At 41.5% G+C, this 16,788-nt stretch overlaps 1 protein-coding gene across 3 annotated transcripts in view; it reads right to left on the bottom strand.

Moving 5' to 3' along the window:
- si:ch1073-396h14.1 (disintegrin and metalloproteinase domain-containing protein 10) overlaps positions 1-16,434 on the bottom strand; it is a 29,067-nt gene extending 12,633 nt beyond the window's left edge. Inside the window, exons 1-8 of one of the 3 annotated variants that reach the window (XM_034583849.1) lie at positions 16,243-16,434; positions 12,618-12,765; positions 12,301-12,419; positions 11,759-11,914; positions 6,929-7,014; positions 5,659-5,781; positions 1,861-1,953; positions 828-996 (exon numbers count right to left, since the gene is read on the bottom strand). In XM_034583849.1, coding sequence (XP_034439740.1) covers positions 828-996; positions 1,861-1,953; positions 5,659-5,781; positions 6,929-7,014; positions 11,759-11,914; positions 12,301-12,419; positions 12,618-12,691 — 820 coding nt within the window. In that variant the 5' untranslated portion in view covers positions 12,692-12,765; positions 16,243-16,434. Of the gene's footprint in view, positions 1-827; positions 997-1,860; positions 1,954-5,658; positions 5,782-6,928; positions 7,015-11,758; positions 11,915-12,300; positions 12,420-12,617; positions 12,766-13,819; positions 14,071-16,242 lie in introns of those variants that run through there. The other 2 variants (XM_034583847.1, XM_034583848.1) reach the window with 2 other exon arrangements.
- Between the last annotated feature and the right edge of the window lie 354 nt (positions 16,435-16,788).

The following is a 16,788-nucleotide window of genomic DNA, read 5'->3' on the forward strand; positions in this document are numbered from 1 at the left end:
ATTCCCACATATGTTACCAACTTCCTCCACCACTACAAAACCTCTACGCACACAAACACAGTCTGTGACCAGATTTGTCTGACGTTGGGACAAAATCACATGTGTCATCTTAGTTCTTCTGTGGTTACAGTATGTTGAACTTTATGTTCCATCTTCATTTATTCCGACCTTTAACATCTATACTGATGCTTACACCTCTGCAAAAATGTCCCAAGTGTAACCTTTATGTAGATACCAAGATTATTTTTTGGGTATTGTATGTAAAAAATAAAACCATTTTTTTACACACAAAAACTAGGTATACAATAATGTCTCTAATGTTGTTTGTTAATCATATTTCCTAATGATTGGAGTCTAACAGCGGAGGCCGAGGCAGATTTACATGCAAATCACTGTTTGTTCATTGAGGAGTTCAGTCACGTTTTGCTTTTGGTCGCTGGAGCCAAAACACTGCCTGAGTAACAGGCCTGACATGGAAGCTGAATAAGTGCTGCAGCTCTGTGTGCCACAACATCATCTCAGCCAAGGTTGGATTCAGAAGCATTGGCGCTGCAGTGTAAACAACTTGTTGCATCTCCTTGGCAAACATGAACCAGAGATCCAGTGTGCATTTGTAGAGGTTTTTACACCTGCTTTCCCTTTTCTATAATCATCATCAGTTGAATTCCTACAAGTCAACCCTCCAGATTCAGCTCTGTCGTGGTTCAAACAAGTGGCCCTTATTTGGAGACACTGAACGTAACCTGCAGTGATCCTGTGTCACACATGCAGGCCAGAGAGGGAGCAGCGCAGTGTGTAATACTGGACACTTTAACACAGTGACTCACCGGCCTTGCCCTCCCAGGCGAGTCCCAGCACTCCGCTGTAGTCTCTGTCAGTGAGCAGGTACGACAGACAGAAGTTCCCCCAGTTGCTCTCAGAGTAAAGACTCAACAGTTTCTCAGGCCCGATGAACCGAGGATATAGAGGACTGCTCTTATCCTCCTCTGTGATCACCTGAGGAAGAAACGGAGTCACGCTCTTAAATCAATGGAGGACATTGTGTAGGACACAAACATTTACTCACTGCTCCACAGCGCTGAGAAAGTAAGACTTATAGAAGACGTATGGGCAGCGCCTGACACCCAGTGGCTTAACCTGATTATCTTAATCAATGCCTCATTGAAAAACCTCCCATTCATGTTAACAAGGTCATGCCATGTTTGGGGATAAAGAATTTAATGTGTGACAGCCAGGACCACTGGTTGCATGGAGTTTTCAGTTGACTGCATCTGAGGTGCATCAGTAGACATGTTAACATGGACACCAATATTCCTATATTAACGCGGTTAACACAATAATGTAAACAATATAGTGTGATAATGTGGAGTATTCACTGCATTTTGCAACATGGACATACGACAGTCATCTACTTGATGATGCATGTCCTGGGTTTGAGTGTACACAAGATGACTGGTACTTGAATGAGTTAACATTACTTAAGTTTTCAAATGGGCGCAAAAATCGCAATGTCAATGTTTTCGGAAAGGTCACGGGAACATCAGACGTGTGAAGTAGTCGACGTGATGTTGGACCAAATGTCTCCCTCTGTCAACCAGGAGCTGCTTCAGGTGCAAGTTTACGTGCTGGTTGTGTTGGTGACACTTTGGGGGGAAATAAAGAATTTGTCTTTGTTGACATGAAACTAATTACACGTGTAAGTGGGAAAATGAATGGAGTATTCTATGAGCAACTCATGTAAACCTTATAATCACCGTAATGTCATATTCAGAATGAGGCAGATTATTGGCGTCCGTGTAAACGCAGTCATTCTATGATTTGGGACGATGGTGTGTTTATTTGAGAACAGGAGGCTCTTACAGTGAGAGATTTCACTTTGAAGTTGATCAGCTTGACTCCATCGAAGTCCACCTTGTCGAAGATGTCGTTCACAGCCTGCATGTAGGAGGCAACCTGAGGCAGACAACAGGTCATGTGAGAAAACAGTCCGAAATATCATCAGTAACTTCGCCTGTTTCTGATCCTTCAGGCAGTGGGAGGCCGAGGTTGGCGACACAGAACAACACAATGACCGACAGAGGAGTTTGACAATCACAAGAGCAAATCTTTAACATCCTGTTCTCGTTTTCAGAACGGCTTCTCCTCTGGTGCCCAAACATACGTATAAATCAAGTCCCGCTCCTGATTTATAAAAGGATCATGACAGGTAAACTTTAAGGCCTGGTTATTCGCAGGTTGTTTCCATAGTGGGTAGCACAGCCTGTCACATTCAGAGAGGCACGTGCAAACAAGTCACATGCGCAGGTCTTAGTCTATACAGCAGGAGATGGAAATACAGGAGAGCAGCCCGCTGGGACATGACCATAGATGTAAATATTGACACCTTAGATGCACGAGACACTGAAACCAGGTCAGCTGTGATTGACACAAGCATTTTCTTTACACTCAAAGATCGCATCACAGCATAACTTACATGATATTTTCCCGCCCGCTGTAACAACGGCCTGGGTCTGAACCAGGGACAACAACAAGTGTGAGTGTTTAAGATGGAAAGAATCTGAGGGGGGGCGGAGGAGGTGACGAGAGGACGGACAGCAGGAGAAAAGCTGGAGAGAAAATAACAGCGTGTCGGCAGAGAAGAGTTAAGGACAAACTGACTGACCTTCCTTTGACCACTGAGAAATTTAATTAAAAATAAGCACAGATGCAGAACAGACTCCACGACAGGAAAACCACAAAGTATAAGTGTAACTCGTCCCAACTTGACCGCGGCTCAGCTGCTGGGAGCATGAACGTGAATCAATTTGATGAAATTCAACATCTGTAAGCTCAGAACCTCGTAGCTAATATGGAATGCAAAACAAATACTGTGTATTGGTTTTAATTTAGAGCAAATTAAAAGTAAATTATATTAATGTTGCTCCTCTGGATTCAGTACCTGGCTAAACTCAGGATGTGAAGAGCTTCTCATGTGACCTCTGACCCCAATTACAAAAGCTTCGTTCAGACATAGAAACTTGAACACAGACAGACACTTGTTTTTGCGTATTACACTGAGACAATGCACACACACCAGCAGACAGGCAGCTTTTAACACAGTGGGCTATTACACCAGATGTCTGTAGTTTCAAACTGACGCAGTTGACGGCTGCCTGCTCGTGCCCACGTTGTTTTTAAAGAAAACACATTTGCGCCCCTTGGGTGTGTTTTAAAGGTTTTAAAATAACATGTGGTCGGTGCATTGTGGGCACATTAAGCTTCTATTAGGCAGAGAAAAGTGAATGAACTATTGACCAACAGAAACCTACTTTAAAGGGACAGTTCACCCAGATATTCAAATTCTCTCAATATCTACTCACCACTATACCCATGGAGGGGTGGGTGAAGTGTTTGAGTCCACAAAACACTTTTGGAGTTTCAGGGGTAAATCCAAACAACACTGTTTACCCCTGAAACTCCTAAAGTGTTTAATGGACTCAAAGATATTGAGTGAATTTTAGTGTTTGGGTGAACTTTTCCTTTAAAGACAATGGCGCACTGATATTGTATGGGGAAATTATCAAGACAGTAATATCCACCTACACATGGACACAGATTAATTATACAAATTACACACAAAGATCTGACCAAATGTGTGTCTTGCTAACTTGGCTAACTCTTCTAAGAACAATTCGCTGAGGTACAACTGCAACCTGGGAGACTGCACTCTTGTTGGTTTGTAGCATTCTCCACCCAAAATATAAACATGCCTGGCACACCATGACAAATCTACTTGCATCAAGAGCTTAGATCATTAATATCTTAGATTACATATAAAGATAGAAGACGGCCAAAGCATCTAAAAAGTCACCTACTGGCTGGCTGCAGTGTTTGTTAATGGAATGGACATGGACTAAACTAATAAGTCAAAGTACATGTTCCATAAATACATTTTTGGTTTCTGCCGTTTCAGTTTTTACAACACAGTTATTTTTTATTGGTTTTGTATAAGTTTGTTTTTAAGTAGTTATTTGATTTGTGTTTATTGAGTCTATGGTTAAAATAGATCCCAGTATGTGACTCCAGTTTGAATTCACTGCACGTCAGCTGACACTGAAACAAAGATTGATTTACACCAACAAATTTTCAAAATCAAAGTAAAAAATACAAAAAATTCAATAGTAAATTAATTCTAGCTGTATAAGAAATTTCTTCTGAAAGTTAGATTGGTAGATTTTACCACATGGACCAACTCCTCCTCTGTGAAGCTGAGAGAATCCTTCAGTATTTCAACAAAGTCAAAGGTCAAGAGCATGGGACTAAGGGTTGGAAATGTTTGACATTTTAAATGTAATGAGCCACCTCAGAGTGTATTAAATACCAGAGGGAGGTCACTATATCTTCAGAAGAGCTGGTGTTTTTGCCCGGAGTCGATCATCTCGGCTCCTGCTTAACCTCAGAGTGAAATTCTTATGTCTGTTGCTTCATACTGGAGCTGCTTGGTGCAGCTGAGGGGTGGGGGGGGGACAGGACCAGCTACCGGCTCCGTGCCAGGCCTCTACATCTGGCATGAAGCCTTCGGCCAAATGTCGGCACTCCATGTCCTTGAAGACAGAGAAAGTTCTCAACGTCGTCTCGAGCCCCCCTGTGAGGTATACCATGACAGCTGTGTGCATCTGAGCAGGATCATGGCACTGAGCCCTTTACTTTGCCGTACAGCAGCAACAGAACCGTCGTTTATATAGTAACATACACTGTACTTCAATTTCTAATAATGATGTAAAATTCCTCCTTTAAATCAAAGCTTAAAATGCACAGTCCCTGATTTTACCTACTTTTTTTATTGTGATTATGATTGTTGGTCATGCTTAGATTTCTGTCACATGTTTAGTCTTTATTCTTTTATAACTGTGTTTTCATATGTATGTTTTTTTTTGTGTTTTCACATGTTTAAAATTTTTTATTTGTGAAGCACTTTGTCTAGTGCTATTTAAATAAAGATATATATTTTTTAATTAAAATTGAAAAATGACCATAATGACCACCCTTGCAAAACAAAATGTTCCTTTAACCAAAAATGAAGAGAGAAATACTAGAATATTTCACCTGCGATCACAGATTCACTGTGAGTTTACAGAACACTCAGACTGGATCAGTTCAAATAAATAAAAATATTTAAATTCGGTTTTCAAGACAGAAGAAAGAACTCTGATCTAGTGGTGAATAGCAGCTGATACACTTTTAAATGTATTTGGGTTTTTTTGTAAACACAAGCAGGTAAATTGAACGCTGCTGCTACATAGTTTCACTTGTTTGATTGAGATAAGATTTAAGGACAAAGAATTACATCAACTGACCTTTGATAGTGGCAGCATGTACCCTGAACACAGGACACTATATTCAGACACAGGTTTGTAAACAAAGCATGGGTTGCGCAACCAGCAGCTGAGGAAATCCTGTTGTGTTCCGAGGCTCCTGCTGGATTTTCCATTACACTACGCTCTGGTGTGCCCTGTTTTCTAAAGGCCTGGACTTCAGGCAGCTCAGGTATCAGCGGCATCTAAATACACCAGTCTCAGTCCACAGGTATAAGGGATTAGGATTTATGTGTTTGGGTTCATATGAAGTATCACATCTTGTCAAAGTGATTGATGATGTTTATAGATTTGAACTTATCACCTGAGCCACGACAGCTTTCACAGAGTTGAACTTCTTGTAGTAGAGGTGGTCGGCATGGAGGTGAAGCAGGCAGCTGGTCTTTGACTCATCCAATGTCCTCTTAGACCGTCTCGCTGGCGCCTCCTGTAGGAGAAAGTTGCACGGACAGATTGCAGTTGGTCAGATGGTAGGAAGATTAATGACAAAGCCTGCCAAGTCCCCAGGATACATTTAAATGTCTCCTCAGATTTATGGTTTAATATGTTCCCTGGTTTTCAGGTGAAGCTCATGAGTTCACATCATTTCAACACGTTAAACACAGAGTCTCCATGTCGGCACACTGCTGATACTAGTGTCCCAGCAGGAGAGCAGGCGTGAAGTGACCAGAAGGCAACTTGGACTCTCCACTGGGAACTACATCTGCTCAGACCATTTCATTATCACACGGTGGAAATGATCTCCACCAGCAGGCATGTTGTTCAGAATGGACCCGCACCAATGTCCAGACATCTACCACTGTGGACAATGGACACTGAGACCACCACCTCGTCGGTCGAACACATGGGACACCCAAGGGAGAGATACACTGAATGGAATTTGCAGATGTTTATTCCATTATACCTGTTTTTGTCATTTCAAGTATGCAGGTCTTCGTCAATGTAGGTTAGGTCCACAGAGAAGCAGCTTGTCTCTGTGCAATGTTCTTTGTCTAATTACCTCCGGCAAGGATGTTATGTTTTCATCTCCCTTTGTTTGTTTGTCTGTTAGTTCGCAGGATTACGCAAAAACAACTTAACAGAGCACCATGGAACTTGGTTAAAGGATGTGATATGGGTCCAAGAAAAACCCCGAACCCAGGGGACAGATCCAGGTTTATTTCACTTTAACATTGCGAGATAAGGTGTTTGCAATGCTTTCATTGATTTATCAGGTAATAATTCATGAATCTTGATGAGTCAGTCATGTTCAGAGGACTGATATCTATACGTTTCTGGAATATGTGCTCTACTGAATGCATTCTGATTCTAACAGTTGTCTTTATGGCCATGTAATTTGCCGTTGGTGACCAAGCAAGCTACATCAAAGTGACAGAGTGAATGATTACCCTCATCAATTAGGTCACTTTTAACGGACTCGTCGGTGAAATCACCTCAGAGAGACATTTCCTGGGTTGGAGTGAATTGGCTGTAAATGTTGCAGACGAGGAACTTTTAAAGCCAAGGAAAGAAAAAAAATGAAGACCAGTGTGTTTGTGTGCGTCCTCACTGAGGTGATGTCTGGACTGCCCTACCTCATCGGGTCTGAGGCTTTGGGCGAGGACGTTCAGACGATCTGCACCACAGATTCCATCAGAGCCGGGTGTCGTGAGTGGCAGGACTGCAGAAAAACAAACAGACACTGATGCACACGTACATTCAAAGGATCAAACACAGTGAAACACAAACAAGACCAGGCAAACAATGTTGTGGGTGAGTTTGTACCTGAACATGTTTGTTTTCCGTCGGGGGAATGTTTATTAAAGCCATGATGACTCATTGGATTGTGGACGTGCGTGTCCCCAAATAAAACAATGAATGAATAATTGGAGGAAGATAAAACCTGGGGCTTGGTTTAACCCTCTGCCGTTCATTTGTTGGCGCAAACAGGATATTATGTAAGATCAGCGCACAAATAAACACACCTGTAACGTGGACCAGGGTCACAGCCTGATCTATGGAAAGTGTTTGTTTAAACTGAATTCATCACTGTAAATGTGTTGCTGTGTGTGTGTGTGTGTGTGTGTGTGTGTGTGTGTGTGTGTGTGTGTGTGTGTGTGTGTGTGTGTGTGTGTGTGTGTGTGTTTGTGTGTGTGTGTGTGTAATTACTCTCACTATCAAGGTCCTGAGGGAAGCTCCTTTGTGCAAATAGAGTCGTTATCAGACATGAGCGTATTTGTGCAGTGGAAGTGAGCTACATCATGAAATCAATAAAAACTATTTGACTTTAATTGAAAAAGTTTGTGCTTTATTCTGACTTGTTTTCTAATATAAGTCCATACATTGCTGTCAGACTTGCACTGAACTCCAGATAATCTCCTGATATTACCCGGAGCGTCTGTGTGTCAGGGGCCAAATGTTTAAGTAAGTTTCTCCACAAATTTGTCTCAACTTTCACTGCCAGGGTCCAAGTAAAATGTCTTGAAAATGTCACTGTGAACCCACTACATCAGGAACATTCACAGCGAGAGAGTGGATGTGTTTTGGACGTTTGTCACACACAACGGACATGAAACAGGAAGAAAACAAATATCTCAGGATGAAAAAGAGGAGTCATACACATATCCAATTATCTTCGGGGCCAAAAGGATTTCATGAAACATATCAGGTTGTGGAACAGCTATAGACAACAAGAGCTTTATCGATCATTTGCCTGCAGTTTCACAGACAAGTTTTTCTTGCATTAGAAATATTCTTCACATGTCAACTGTTTGTCATTTGGAAACAATAAGTCCAGAGATCATTTGGAATCAGCTCCTTAGTGACCAACACATCGAGCAGCTAACATGGGCAGAAGCACACACACATTCTCAGACACTTGATAAATAGAGGTGCCACATGTGGAAATCAGTACAGGGGTCTGGAGTGGGGTCCTTAGGGGGCGGCCTGTGGAAAATGCTGTGATGGCTTCTGGTTTGATTTCACTAAAACAATTTCATCGTCTGCGATTTGCAACACCTCTGGGACGTCTGTCTCGCTCAGACTGATGCAACAAGGATGGGATTGCAGTTATATTTGCATAAACTGGCTCATTGCGTTGTACTGGACAAGTCTGAGAGTTCCACAAAAATGAGGCCAGAAGGACTTCATTGCAAAAGAGAGTGTGAGGGTTATGGTGAGAAGCTGTGGGGGGTTTATGAATAAAGGGGAAACTGTCTAAGTAAAATGTAAAGGACTGGAAATGTTTCATAACCATTCAAAAATAATGACAATAATATGTTTCACTGGAGTTACACACAAATCCAGACCAACAGAAAAAAAGACAAAACTTTCCCAGCTACGTAAATAAAGAAAAAATGGCTTTGAATTCCCCACGTACATAATAATAATCACTTTCACATGTCGTTCACAGTAAAGAGAGAGTGACAGTATCAGGAAATGTTTATGTCAGTTAGCTGGTCACCCAAAATGACAACACACGATTGGATCAGACCATCCAGCGAAAAAACTCCTTCAGCCAATCACAACCCTGCAAGTCGTTCTTTACATGGCATGAGTGGGGGTGGGCTGCCTGGGGGAGGATGGATGGATGCCTAAATGCCGGGCGTCGACCCACTGATGGAATCATTTCCAGACCTTTCTGCAAGCCCATGTTCGCTCTCTCTCTTTTTCTCTCAGTTTGCCAATGACACTACTTGCCCAAGTAGCAACAAGAGACATTTTTCTCCAGAGGAGTGAGCAGAGAATAAGCCTGTAAGTGACCTGAGTAATGGAGCCTCTTGACAGGACAAACTGCTGTACGACCACAAGCCAAGAAAAGAAAAAGGATTTTCCCAGCTGAAAAATTAGTGTCACATTCCGAAAGCTGGAAACGAGTTCAACCGTTGAGAGTAATATGGAAAATGTCTGCCAGAGCCTCAGGTCTCCTTCCAGCAGGGAGCTTTGAGTATGTGACAGTTATGAATGGGCTCCACAGCAACACAAAATTACAATCTCACCTCACACTCGCATATATGACACTTTCAATCCCACTCTTGTGCAAGTTTATATTGTTATAGTTACGCAGTTTTGTTTCTTGGGGGCAGACACAACTCTGGCACTACTCTGGCTAAAAAAAAAAGTATTTTCCAAGCAGTATGTCTGTGTGTATATAATACGACAATACCTCAATGTTTGTCTTTCAGTTTCTGCCAATAAATGCCTCATGAATATATCTTTGGGTCAGAGCAAGTGAGTTCTTCAAGCCACTTTGAGCTTGGCCTGAGGTGCCAAGTGCCCTCAAGTGCCCTCAAGTGTCCTCAAGTGCCCTCAAGTGCCCTATTGGTGAGATCAAAAATGCCAGATAACCCTAAACATGGAACAAAACTCAGTTCAGTATAGATATCTTCCTTCCACTTCCTCTGTATAATCGCCTATGCGCACCACTGCTAAGGAAAACTTGGGAATCACTCTGATGGAATCTCTGATCTACCCAACAATAACATGGTTCAGACGCTTGGTGGGATGTTTTCTATCTCATGTGTCCAGATCTCATCAATCAACCTGAATCCTCCCCATTTACGCAATTTATGAAGCCTCCATCGGGGTTAATGTGCTGTACTGATACTGTCAGAGTGGTTCTTTGGAAAAAAATTTTTAAATGTTATTATCAGGATTTTTTTTCCAGGTATGTTCCCAGATTATGGTATGCAGGAACTGTAACAGCTGTGTCTTTTTCACACTAATGCTAAGAACTGATAAGCTGAAGACATTACTGCAACATCTCAAGGTCAGTGTTCACCCGAGACATTTCTCAAATCCCTCCTGCTTGTATAATGTCATTCGGCCTCAAATCATATGAGGAAATAGATGTTTGAAAATGAAGAATATATATGTGTGAAATCTTAATGAAACCTGAACATTTAATGTTCAAATCATGAGGAAGATAAAACCGGATCCCACCCAAGTTCACTGACAGCTTATTCACTCTCAGTTAGGGGAAGTAATTAATATGTCAGTAGTTAAACATGAACATAAAGTCTGCTGATATTTAGTTTACATTAACCTCGAGGAAATGTGAAGTTAATACTTAACCTTTTATAGACGTTGGAAGGAGGAAAGTCACATGAAGTTGGGTTTGATTTAGGTCTCTCTCTCTCTCTCTCTCTCTCTCTCTCTCTCTCTCTCTCTCTCTCTCTCTCTCTTTTATAGTATGGTAAACTTTAATTATTATTTTATCAACAAAATTACTTACTTTTATTTATATTCTTAATATGATTTGAATGTATTTTACTTGAACATGAACATTCTATTCAGATGTTCTATTAAGCATAGATTATAAATACTGCGCAGGAGTTGCCATGTGTGTCAGAGGTGAAACCTCTTGACTTCCTCTGTCCCAGGGGAATGAAGGTCCTTTATTTAACTTTAAGGAAGTGAAAATACACACAGGAGTGGAAGCATTACATCAGCCCTCCATGTCCCAATTTACCACTTTGTATGGAAGCATTGATTGTTAATCGAAATTTAATCTGCCTGATCTTTTACAGTTTCCTGCAGATACGCTGGCCTGTGAATGATAGAACAGGATGTTGTCAGTCGCAGCGGTCTGTAATTTAAACTTTGCTACGGTTCTGAAAGAGGTTGAATAAATGGCAGGGGGTACAGGGAGGAAGGGAGGAAGGCAGTCACAGTGTCTGTGTGGACCTAATGACAAACACAGGGGGGGTGGGGACGGGCGTTTTTGGCACAATCTGCACCATGTTTCCATGAAAAAGACATCTTGGAAATATTGTTATTCTTATGCAAATGTGCCCACGCAGCCACCTCGTACTGAACCTCCTCTGTCTCCTCCTACTGTTTCGTCTTCCTCTTTTTTTAGTCGACTACTTCTCCTCCTCCTCCCCTTACAAAAGTCACCCCATCCTCAGTTTATCTTTTCTTTGGCTGGTGCCCACGGTGAGTCCTAACCAACACCCCCCTCAGAGCTCTAAATAGGCTCTGTGAAATCATAACTACACTCTTGCTACAAGTTAAGGGTGAGGCCAGTTCCTTAAACCTGGTAACCTTTGTACGTGCTGGAGCCGCAGCTGCAGAAGCCATGTGAGAAAGTGCATCAATGAGGATTAGATATATACTGTAGTTGTAGTTTCTGCGAAAGCATCAAGAGGGCTGTGAATCAAAATGTTGAGGGAGATCTACTGTAGCATGGAATTTCTTCTTGTGCTCTTGCCATCATCACCGAACAGCCAGGAAAAGCAGCTGGGTTTTGGGTTGTCATTTGGAGAATTTCAGCCAGAACAGATCCAGGGTTTCTATTTTTTTGTATTCTGGACACTTGTGAGCAGTTAAAAGTTACCAAGGAGCCAAAAGAAGCATGAAAATGTTTGCTGAGGCAACATGTTCTGAAGTTCCCCCCCGCAGTGGAAAAATGAAAGTTGTCTTACCCATGTCATCCTCATGGTAGATTATAGAGTGGTGATCTGTTTGGCTGCTGGTGTATCTGTGGACAGGCTCTATGTGATAAGTCCCGTTGTCCGTGTGGATGGTTCCCTCAAATTGACCCTGTAACACAGAGCCATGGCAGACTGAGCCATGTTCACCTGCAAGACCAGGTCGAGAGAGATAACAGGTCAGACAGACAGGTGGGAAATGAGCAGGGAGAAGAGATTAGTGAGACGGACAGTTACTAGGTATGATACTAATACGTAATTGTAGAGATTGTAGTCAGGGCTGAAGCATCAGAGACATACAAGAGGTGACATATGAGGCAAGACAAGAAAAAAAGTAAAGTGACCCTAATTTAATCCAATCAGCTCAGATTTCAATATGAGTAATGTCTTAAACAGGAGTTCATCCAGATGTTTCATCCAGATGTTTGATCTGAACCCTTCCGGTTATAAATTACTTTTATATTATCTGATTAATCCCTTTAATTCCTGTGAAATCATTCCAATTGAATTAAATAAAGCTCATCTGTTGCACCAACCTTCCAGTACTCCTGAGTATAAGTGGGAGAGGTCAGCAGATGTGGAACCATTTTCACTGACGACCATGAAATTCTGGGAAAAGGCTGCTGCGCTTCGTTTCAAACGCAGACGGAAAGTTCTGAGAGGAAACAAAGACACAAACAGCTGTGGTCAAAGCTTTGTACTGTGGCGAAAGGTATGCAGACCTGTCAACAGCAGCTCAATGGACCAATCACTGACTAATCGTCCACATCTGTTATTGGGTTATAAACAGAACATCACCATTTGTTTATCAATGGAATATCTATCCAGTTACGTGAGACAAATATGACGCTACCTGTGAAAAGCAGTCAAATCCAGCTGCAGTGTGTATTCCTGAGGTTGTGTGTCTCTCCTGCTTCTCAAGTGCATCCTGTGAAGATCCTCTCTGTCATATGACAAACCCTCATAATGCTTTATATATGGACTGATGTCACTCACAGCACCTGAGGAAAAGAATAATTTTTATTTTTTTTTATTGTTTTTACTCCGGAGTACTTCTCTAAAGCAACATTTGCAGCAGCTCCTCAAATCACCAAATCCGTCTTTACGCAGACGACATACTTCTGATCTTAGAAGATCCTGACTCGCCATTACAAACATTCCCCTCAATCAATAGCATCGTCACTTGATATTATTGATTATTTTATTTTCATGGCAAAATGTGTCAGTAGCTGTGGGTTGGAAATATGATGGGCCTGCATTGTTATTGTGTCTAAGTTCGCCTTTGTGCCATCCGTGGTAACTCATTGTGTACTCTGATGAAAAATAGATATAGCATGTTGCAGTGGGAGGTATTTCATTCATCCCCATGGTCAAATTCAGATATCCAGTAGCTGACAAAATGGGTCACTATCATAAATGGATCTAAAGTTGTTACTAGGCGTGGGTAATATCGATGCTAAGCTTGATTATGTGTTACTCATAGTGGATGTTTAATATTTCAAATGTGAAAACTTTGCTGAACTAACCATATTTTTATTTTCTTTTACTATTTATTTACTTTATATAGCATGATGGATTTCAACCAAATCCTGTAAAGAAATGGTCAAATTTGCAATCACCTGAGCAATCTTCGTGAGAACTTTCATTGCAGAGTGTTGACTGTGAAAGTGATGGCTAATGCAAAAAACATGCACCCTCTCGTACAAGGTGTTTTTACTTACTCACCGTTGCCCCGCCTGAGTGAATCACATGTTCTTAAACCTTTAATAAATAGGTAGACCCCACTTAGTGCAACTAAGTAAGCCAACCTCAGTCTACAACAGTCCTAATGGCAGGTTTGGCCCAAGGGCTCCAGTTGAGCTGAGCGGACAAGACGAGACATGTCCACAGAGGAGGCCAGTCCACCACAGCTGCTGAATACTGCATATTCACACTCCTTGACTTAACATGACCCACACAGTGACACCGACACCGACACACACACAGCTACACAACCACAAACAACCCAGTCTTATTCAGGGTGCGGTGTGAGGAGATTCACACACACCACGCTACCTGTAATCCACTCACGGCAGTCGAGCACCAGCAACAGCAGCCAGTAGTGTTGAGCCCCCATCATCTCCTCATTGGTGGGTTGTTTTCCTCCTCGCACCACTTTTCTCTCCGTTCTTCATCCCTTCGTTCTTTGCCTCACTCTTCATCAGCCTCGTACCTGCAGTCACGCACTGGAATGTGACTGACTGGGAAGCTCAAGCCAGAACTCGGAGCGAAGATATGAACACTGACACGGTGAAGAGGCATATTCAGACTTGTTTTGCTTGCAGGTTATGATATGTTAAAGGAAGGGTTTGAAAGAGAGTTGTCGGAGGATAACTGAATTAAATATTATTGTGATGAAGATAAAAAATGATAGGAACATTCAGGTGTTATTAGTTCTGCGTCTACTGTGAATATAGGAATCTAATTCAAAGTGTTGAACTTCCATGTGCACATTGGACAAAAGTAGAATATGGCAGACAATTGAATTGAATTGAATTTCATTTTAACTTTATTGCAGACACAAAGGTCCATATCTATATAAAATAAAATAAAATTCAAACCAACAACATAATACTACATAAATACAACCATAGCAGCCCACAAATCCAGAATAATACGATCATTGTAATACAGGCATTTGTTCCAGTGCTTCCAGAAACAAGAGGAATAACTTGTGTCACTCTGTCGAGGCTCAGTTAAAGTCGTCATGATGACATTTTTCGAATCAGTTAATCAACACATAAATATTTACATTAAATTCATTAAGACCGCTGAGCTAAAAATATGTATGTCTTCATGCTAACGGGTCACAATGACGATGCAAACTGATGTTTAGCATGAACATGAACTTCGTTAAGAATGTTAGTAACTAACTGTGACTGATCAATTTCTATCCATCAACTGATTAATTATCTCTATCAATATAGACATAAACAAAAGTAGAGATGAATAAAAGACTCTTATATTGTTAAGTGAAATTTTGACCACTAAAGGATCACTAAAATCGTTATGATGGATAATCTGGATACCATGGAAATCTGTACAAGGTTGTATTGAAATTATTCCATTATCCTCACTGTCCCGACCAAAGTAACCAGGCCGATACAGTTACCACATATTGCCTTCTTCTGAGTCAAAGTGCTACAAGAGCCAACAAAGAAAATTGTATTCGGACGTCATAGATAATGATAAATGTCAAACTGTGAACTTTCTGAGTCCTGACAAATGAACAGGCCTCCCACACGTCTTATTATAGATCCTTGTGTGGTGGAGAAAGTACTAAAACGGTTCCGAACATGAGAAGGAAGCGATGTGTGTCACTGGGTCAGAGGTGTTTCTAAACAAAGTGGGACAGTTTTAGATCTTTTTGAGGAACAATTACGTGTGAAGAGGAAGTGTGACTTTACTGTATGTGACACAGAAATGAGGTGAATCAAAACAAAGGTTAATAGCCACTTTAAAAATAGACAGTTCTGTAAGGATAAAAAAACAGAAAGTTTGAGTTTGCTAAATAGGAATTAATACACAACATATTACAATATCTCTCTTTATCTTGTGTGTCTCAATTAGACTGTGAAACAACCTCTGCTGTATAAGAAGCAGACAGCAGCTGAGAATTGTATATGTTTCCCTCATGGGATAATGTAACAGTTCAGCTGTCCATGATATAAGTTAGAGATATTAACAGTGGAGACACGTTGAAGCTTTTCTAAGAGCATCTCCACAGCAAATACTTAATGTCCTAGTGGCCCAGTTAATCAGATCTGAACCAAATCTGCTTCTCCTGCAAAATCATCAAAATCATAAATAGCTCAGATGAATTGCCAAAGCATGATCATTCTGATTCATACAGAGTAAAGATCAGGGGCACAATGTGTGTCGGCAACCACCAAACTGGTTCATTTGCTTGTAAATGATTTATGTGTGTAAATGATTGTTCTGGTGTTGACTCAGTTGTTTTCTGGACGTCAGATAGAGCTGCTAGTTAAGGACTCAAGCCGTTTTCAGACATGAACTCCAGAGAGTGTCTGCACTAGTGGGTCCAGACATTAACCCCAAAATGGTCTTTCCAAGCTGACATCTTCATCTGTGTATAGCAGCTCTTTTTCCTCTTCAGTTTTCTGTCTGTCGGGTGTTAGAAACGTCATAATCACAACAACTCGCTCACGGTGAATCTTCCCCGACATTTTCCGTCTGTATTCTCCCATCGGCTCCCTCTGATATTTTCCGGACATTTTAGTAGGGGGTTGGCAGGAAAACCTCTGGAGAATGTCCGCAGCAACAGATTCGGACACTTGTGTTCTCACAAACAACCTCTCCGGATAAATGTCTCAAAGCAGCTATCCAGTAATATTCTACAAAACATTACCCAAGAACTAAAGAACTTGTACAACTAAGATGAAACCCTGTAAATCCACCAGAACACACCTTACATAAACCAGACCCAAATATATTCTTTATTTGTGGATCTTCATTAGCTTCCACAAAGTGCTGCTAATCTTCCTCCAGTCCACATCATGCTGCATGAAAAGTGAAGATGTGCAGATTTTCTTTGAAGTTTTGAAACCTAAGCCCATGCACTCTGATCCTATCTGGTTTGAAGGGATTCAGGCCCTGATCTCTGAGGCCTATGACCTGACTGTCTTTAAGTTGATGACATAACATCCCATAACTCTGTATGACAGCTTTAACCATGTCTTTGGATCACGTCCATCTGTATAAACTTAATAGATGTTACACGCTCAGGCTGCTGCAGACAGATTCCATATACTACACCACTAAATCACTCCTACAGGTCAGTGTTTTACAGCCTGGTTTAGACCCTAATCTGCCCCGTCCTGTAATCATCCACTGACCGCCCCCAGCAGAAACCTCCTTCTTCACACTGATTGGCCAGGAAGGGATCACCCGGATCCGAACCATGACATCACACGCTCAGACACACCCCCGAGGATAGGCTTGCACAAAATATGCACACACACACA

The sequence above is a fragment of the Hippoglossus hippoglossus genome, chromosome 4 (assembly GCF_009819705.1).
Source record: "Hippoglossus hippoglossus isolate fHipHip1 chromosome 4, fHipHip1.pri, whole genome shotgun sequence".
In the NCBI taxonomy this organism is placed as follows: Eukaryota; Metazoa; Chordata; class Actinopteri; order Pleuronectiformes; family Pleuronectidae; genus Hippoglossus; species Hippoglossus hippoglossus.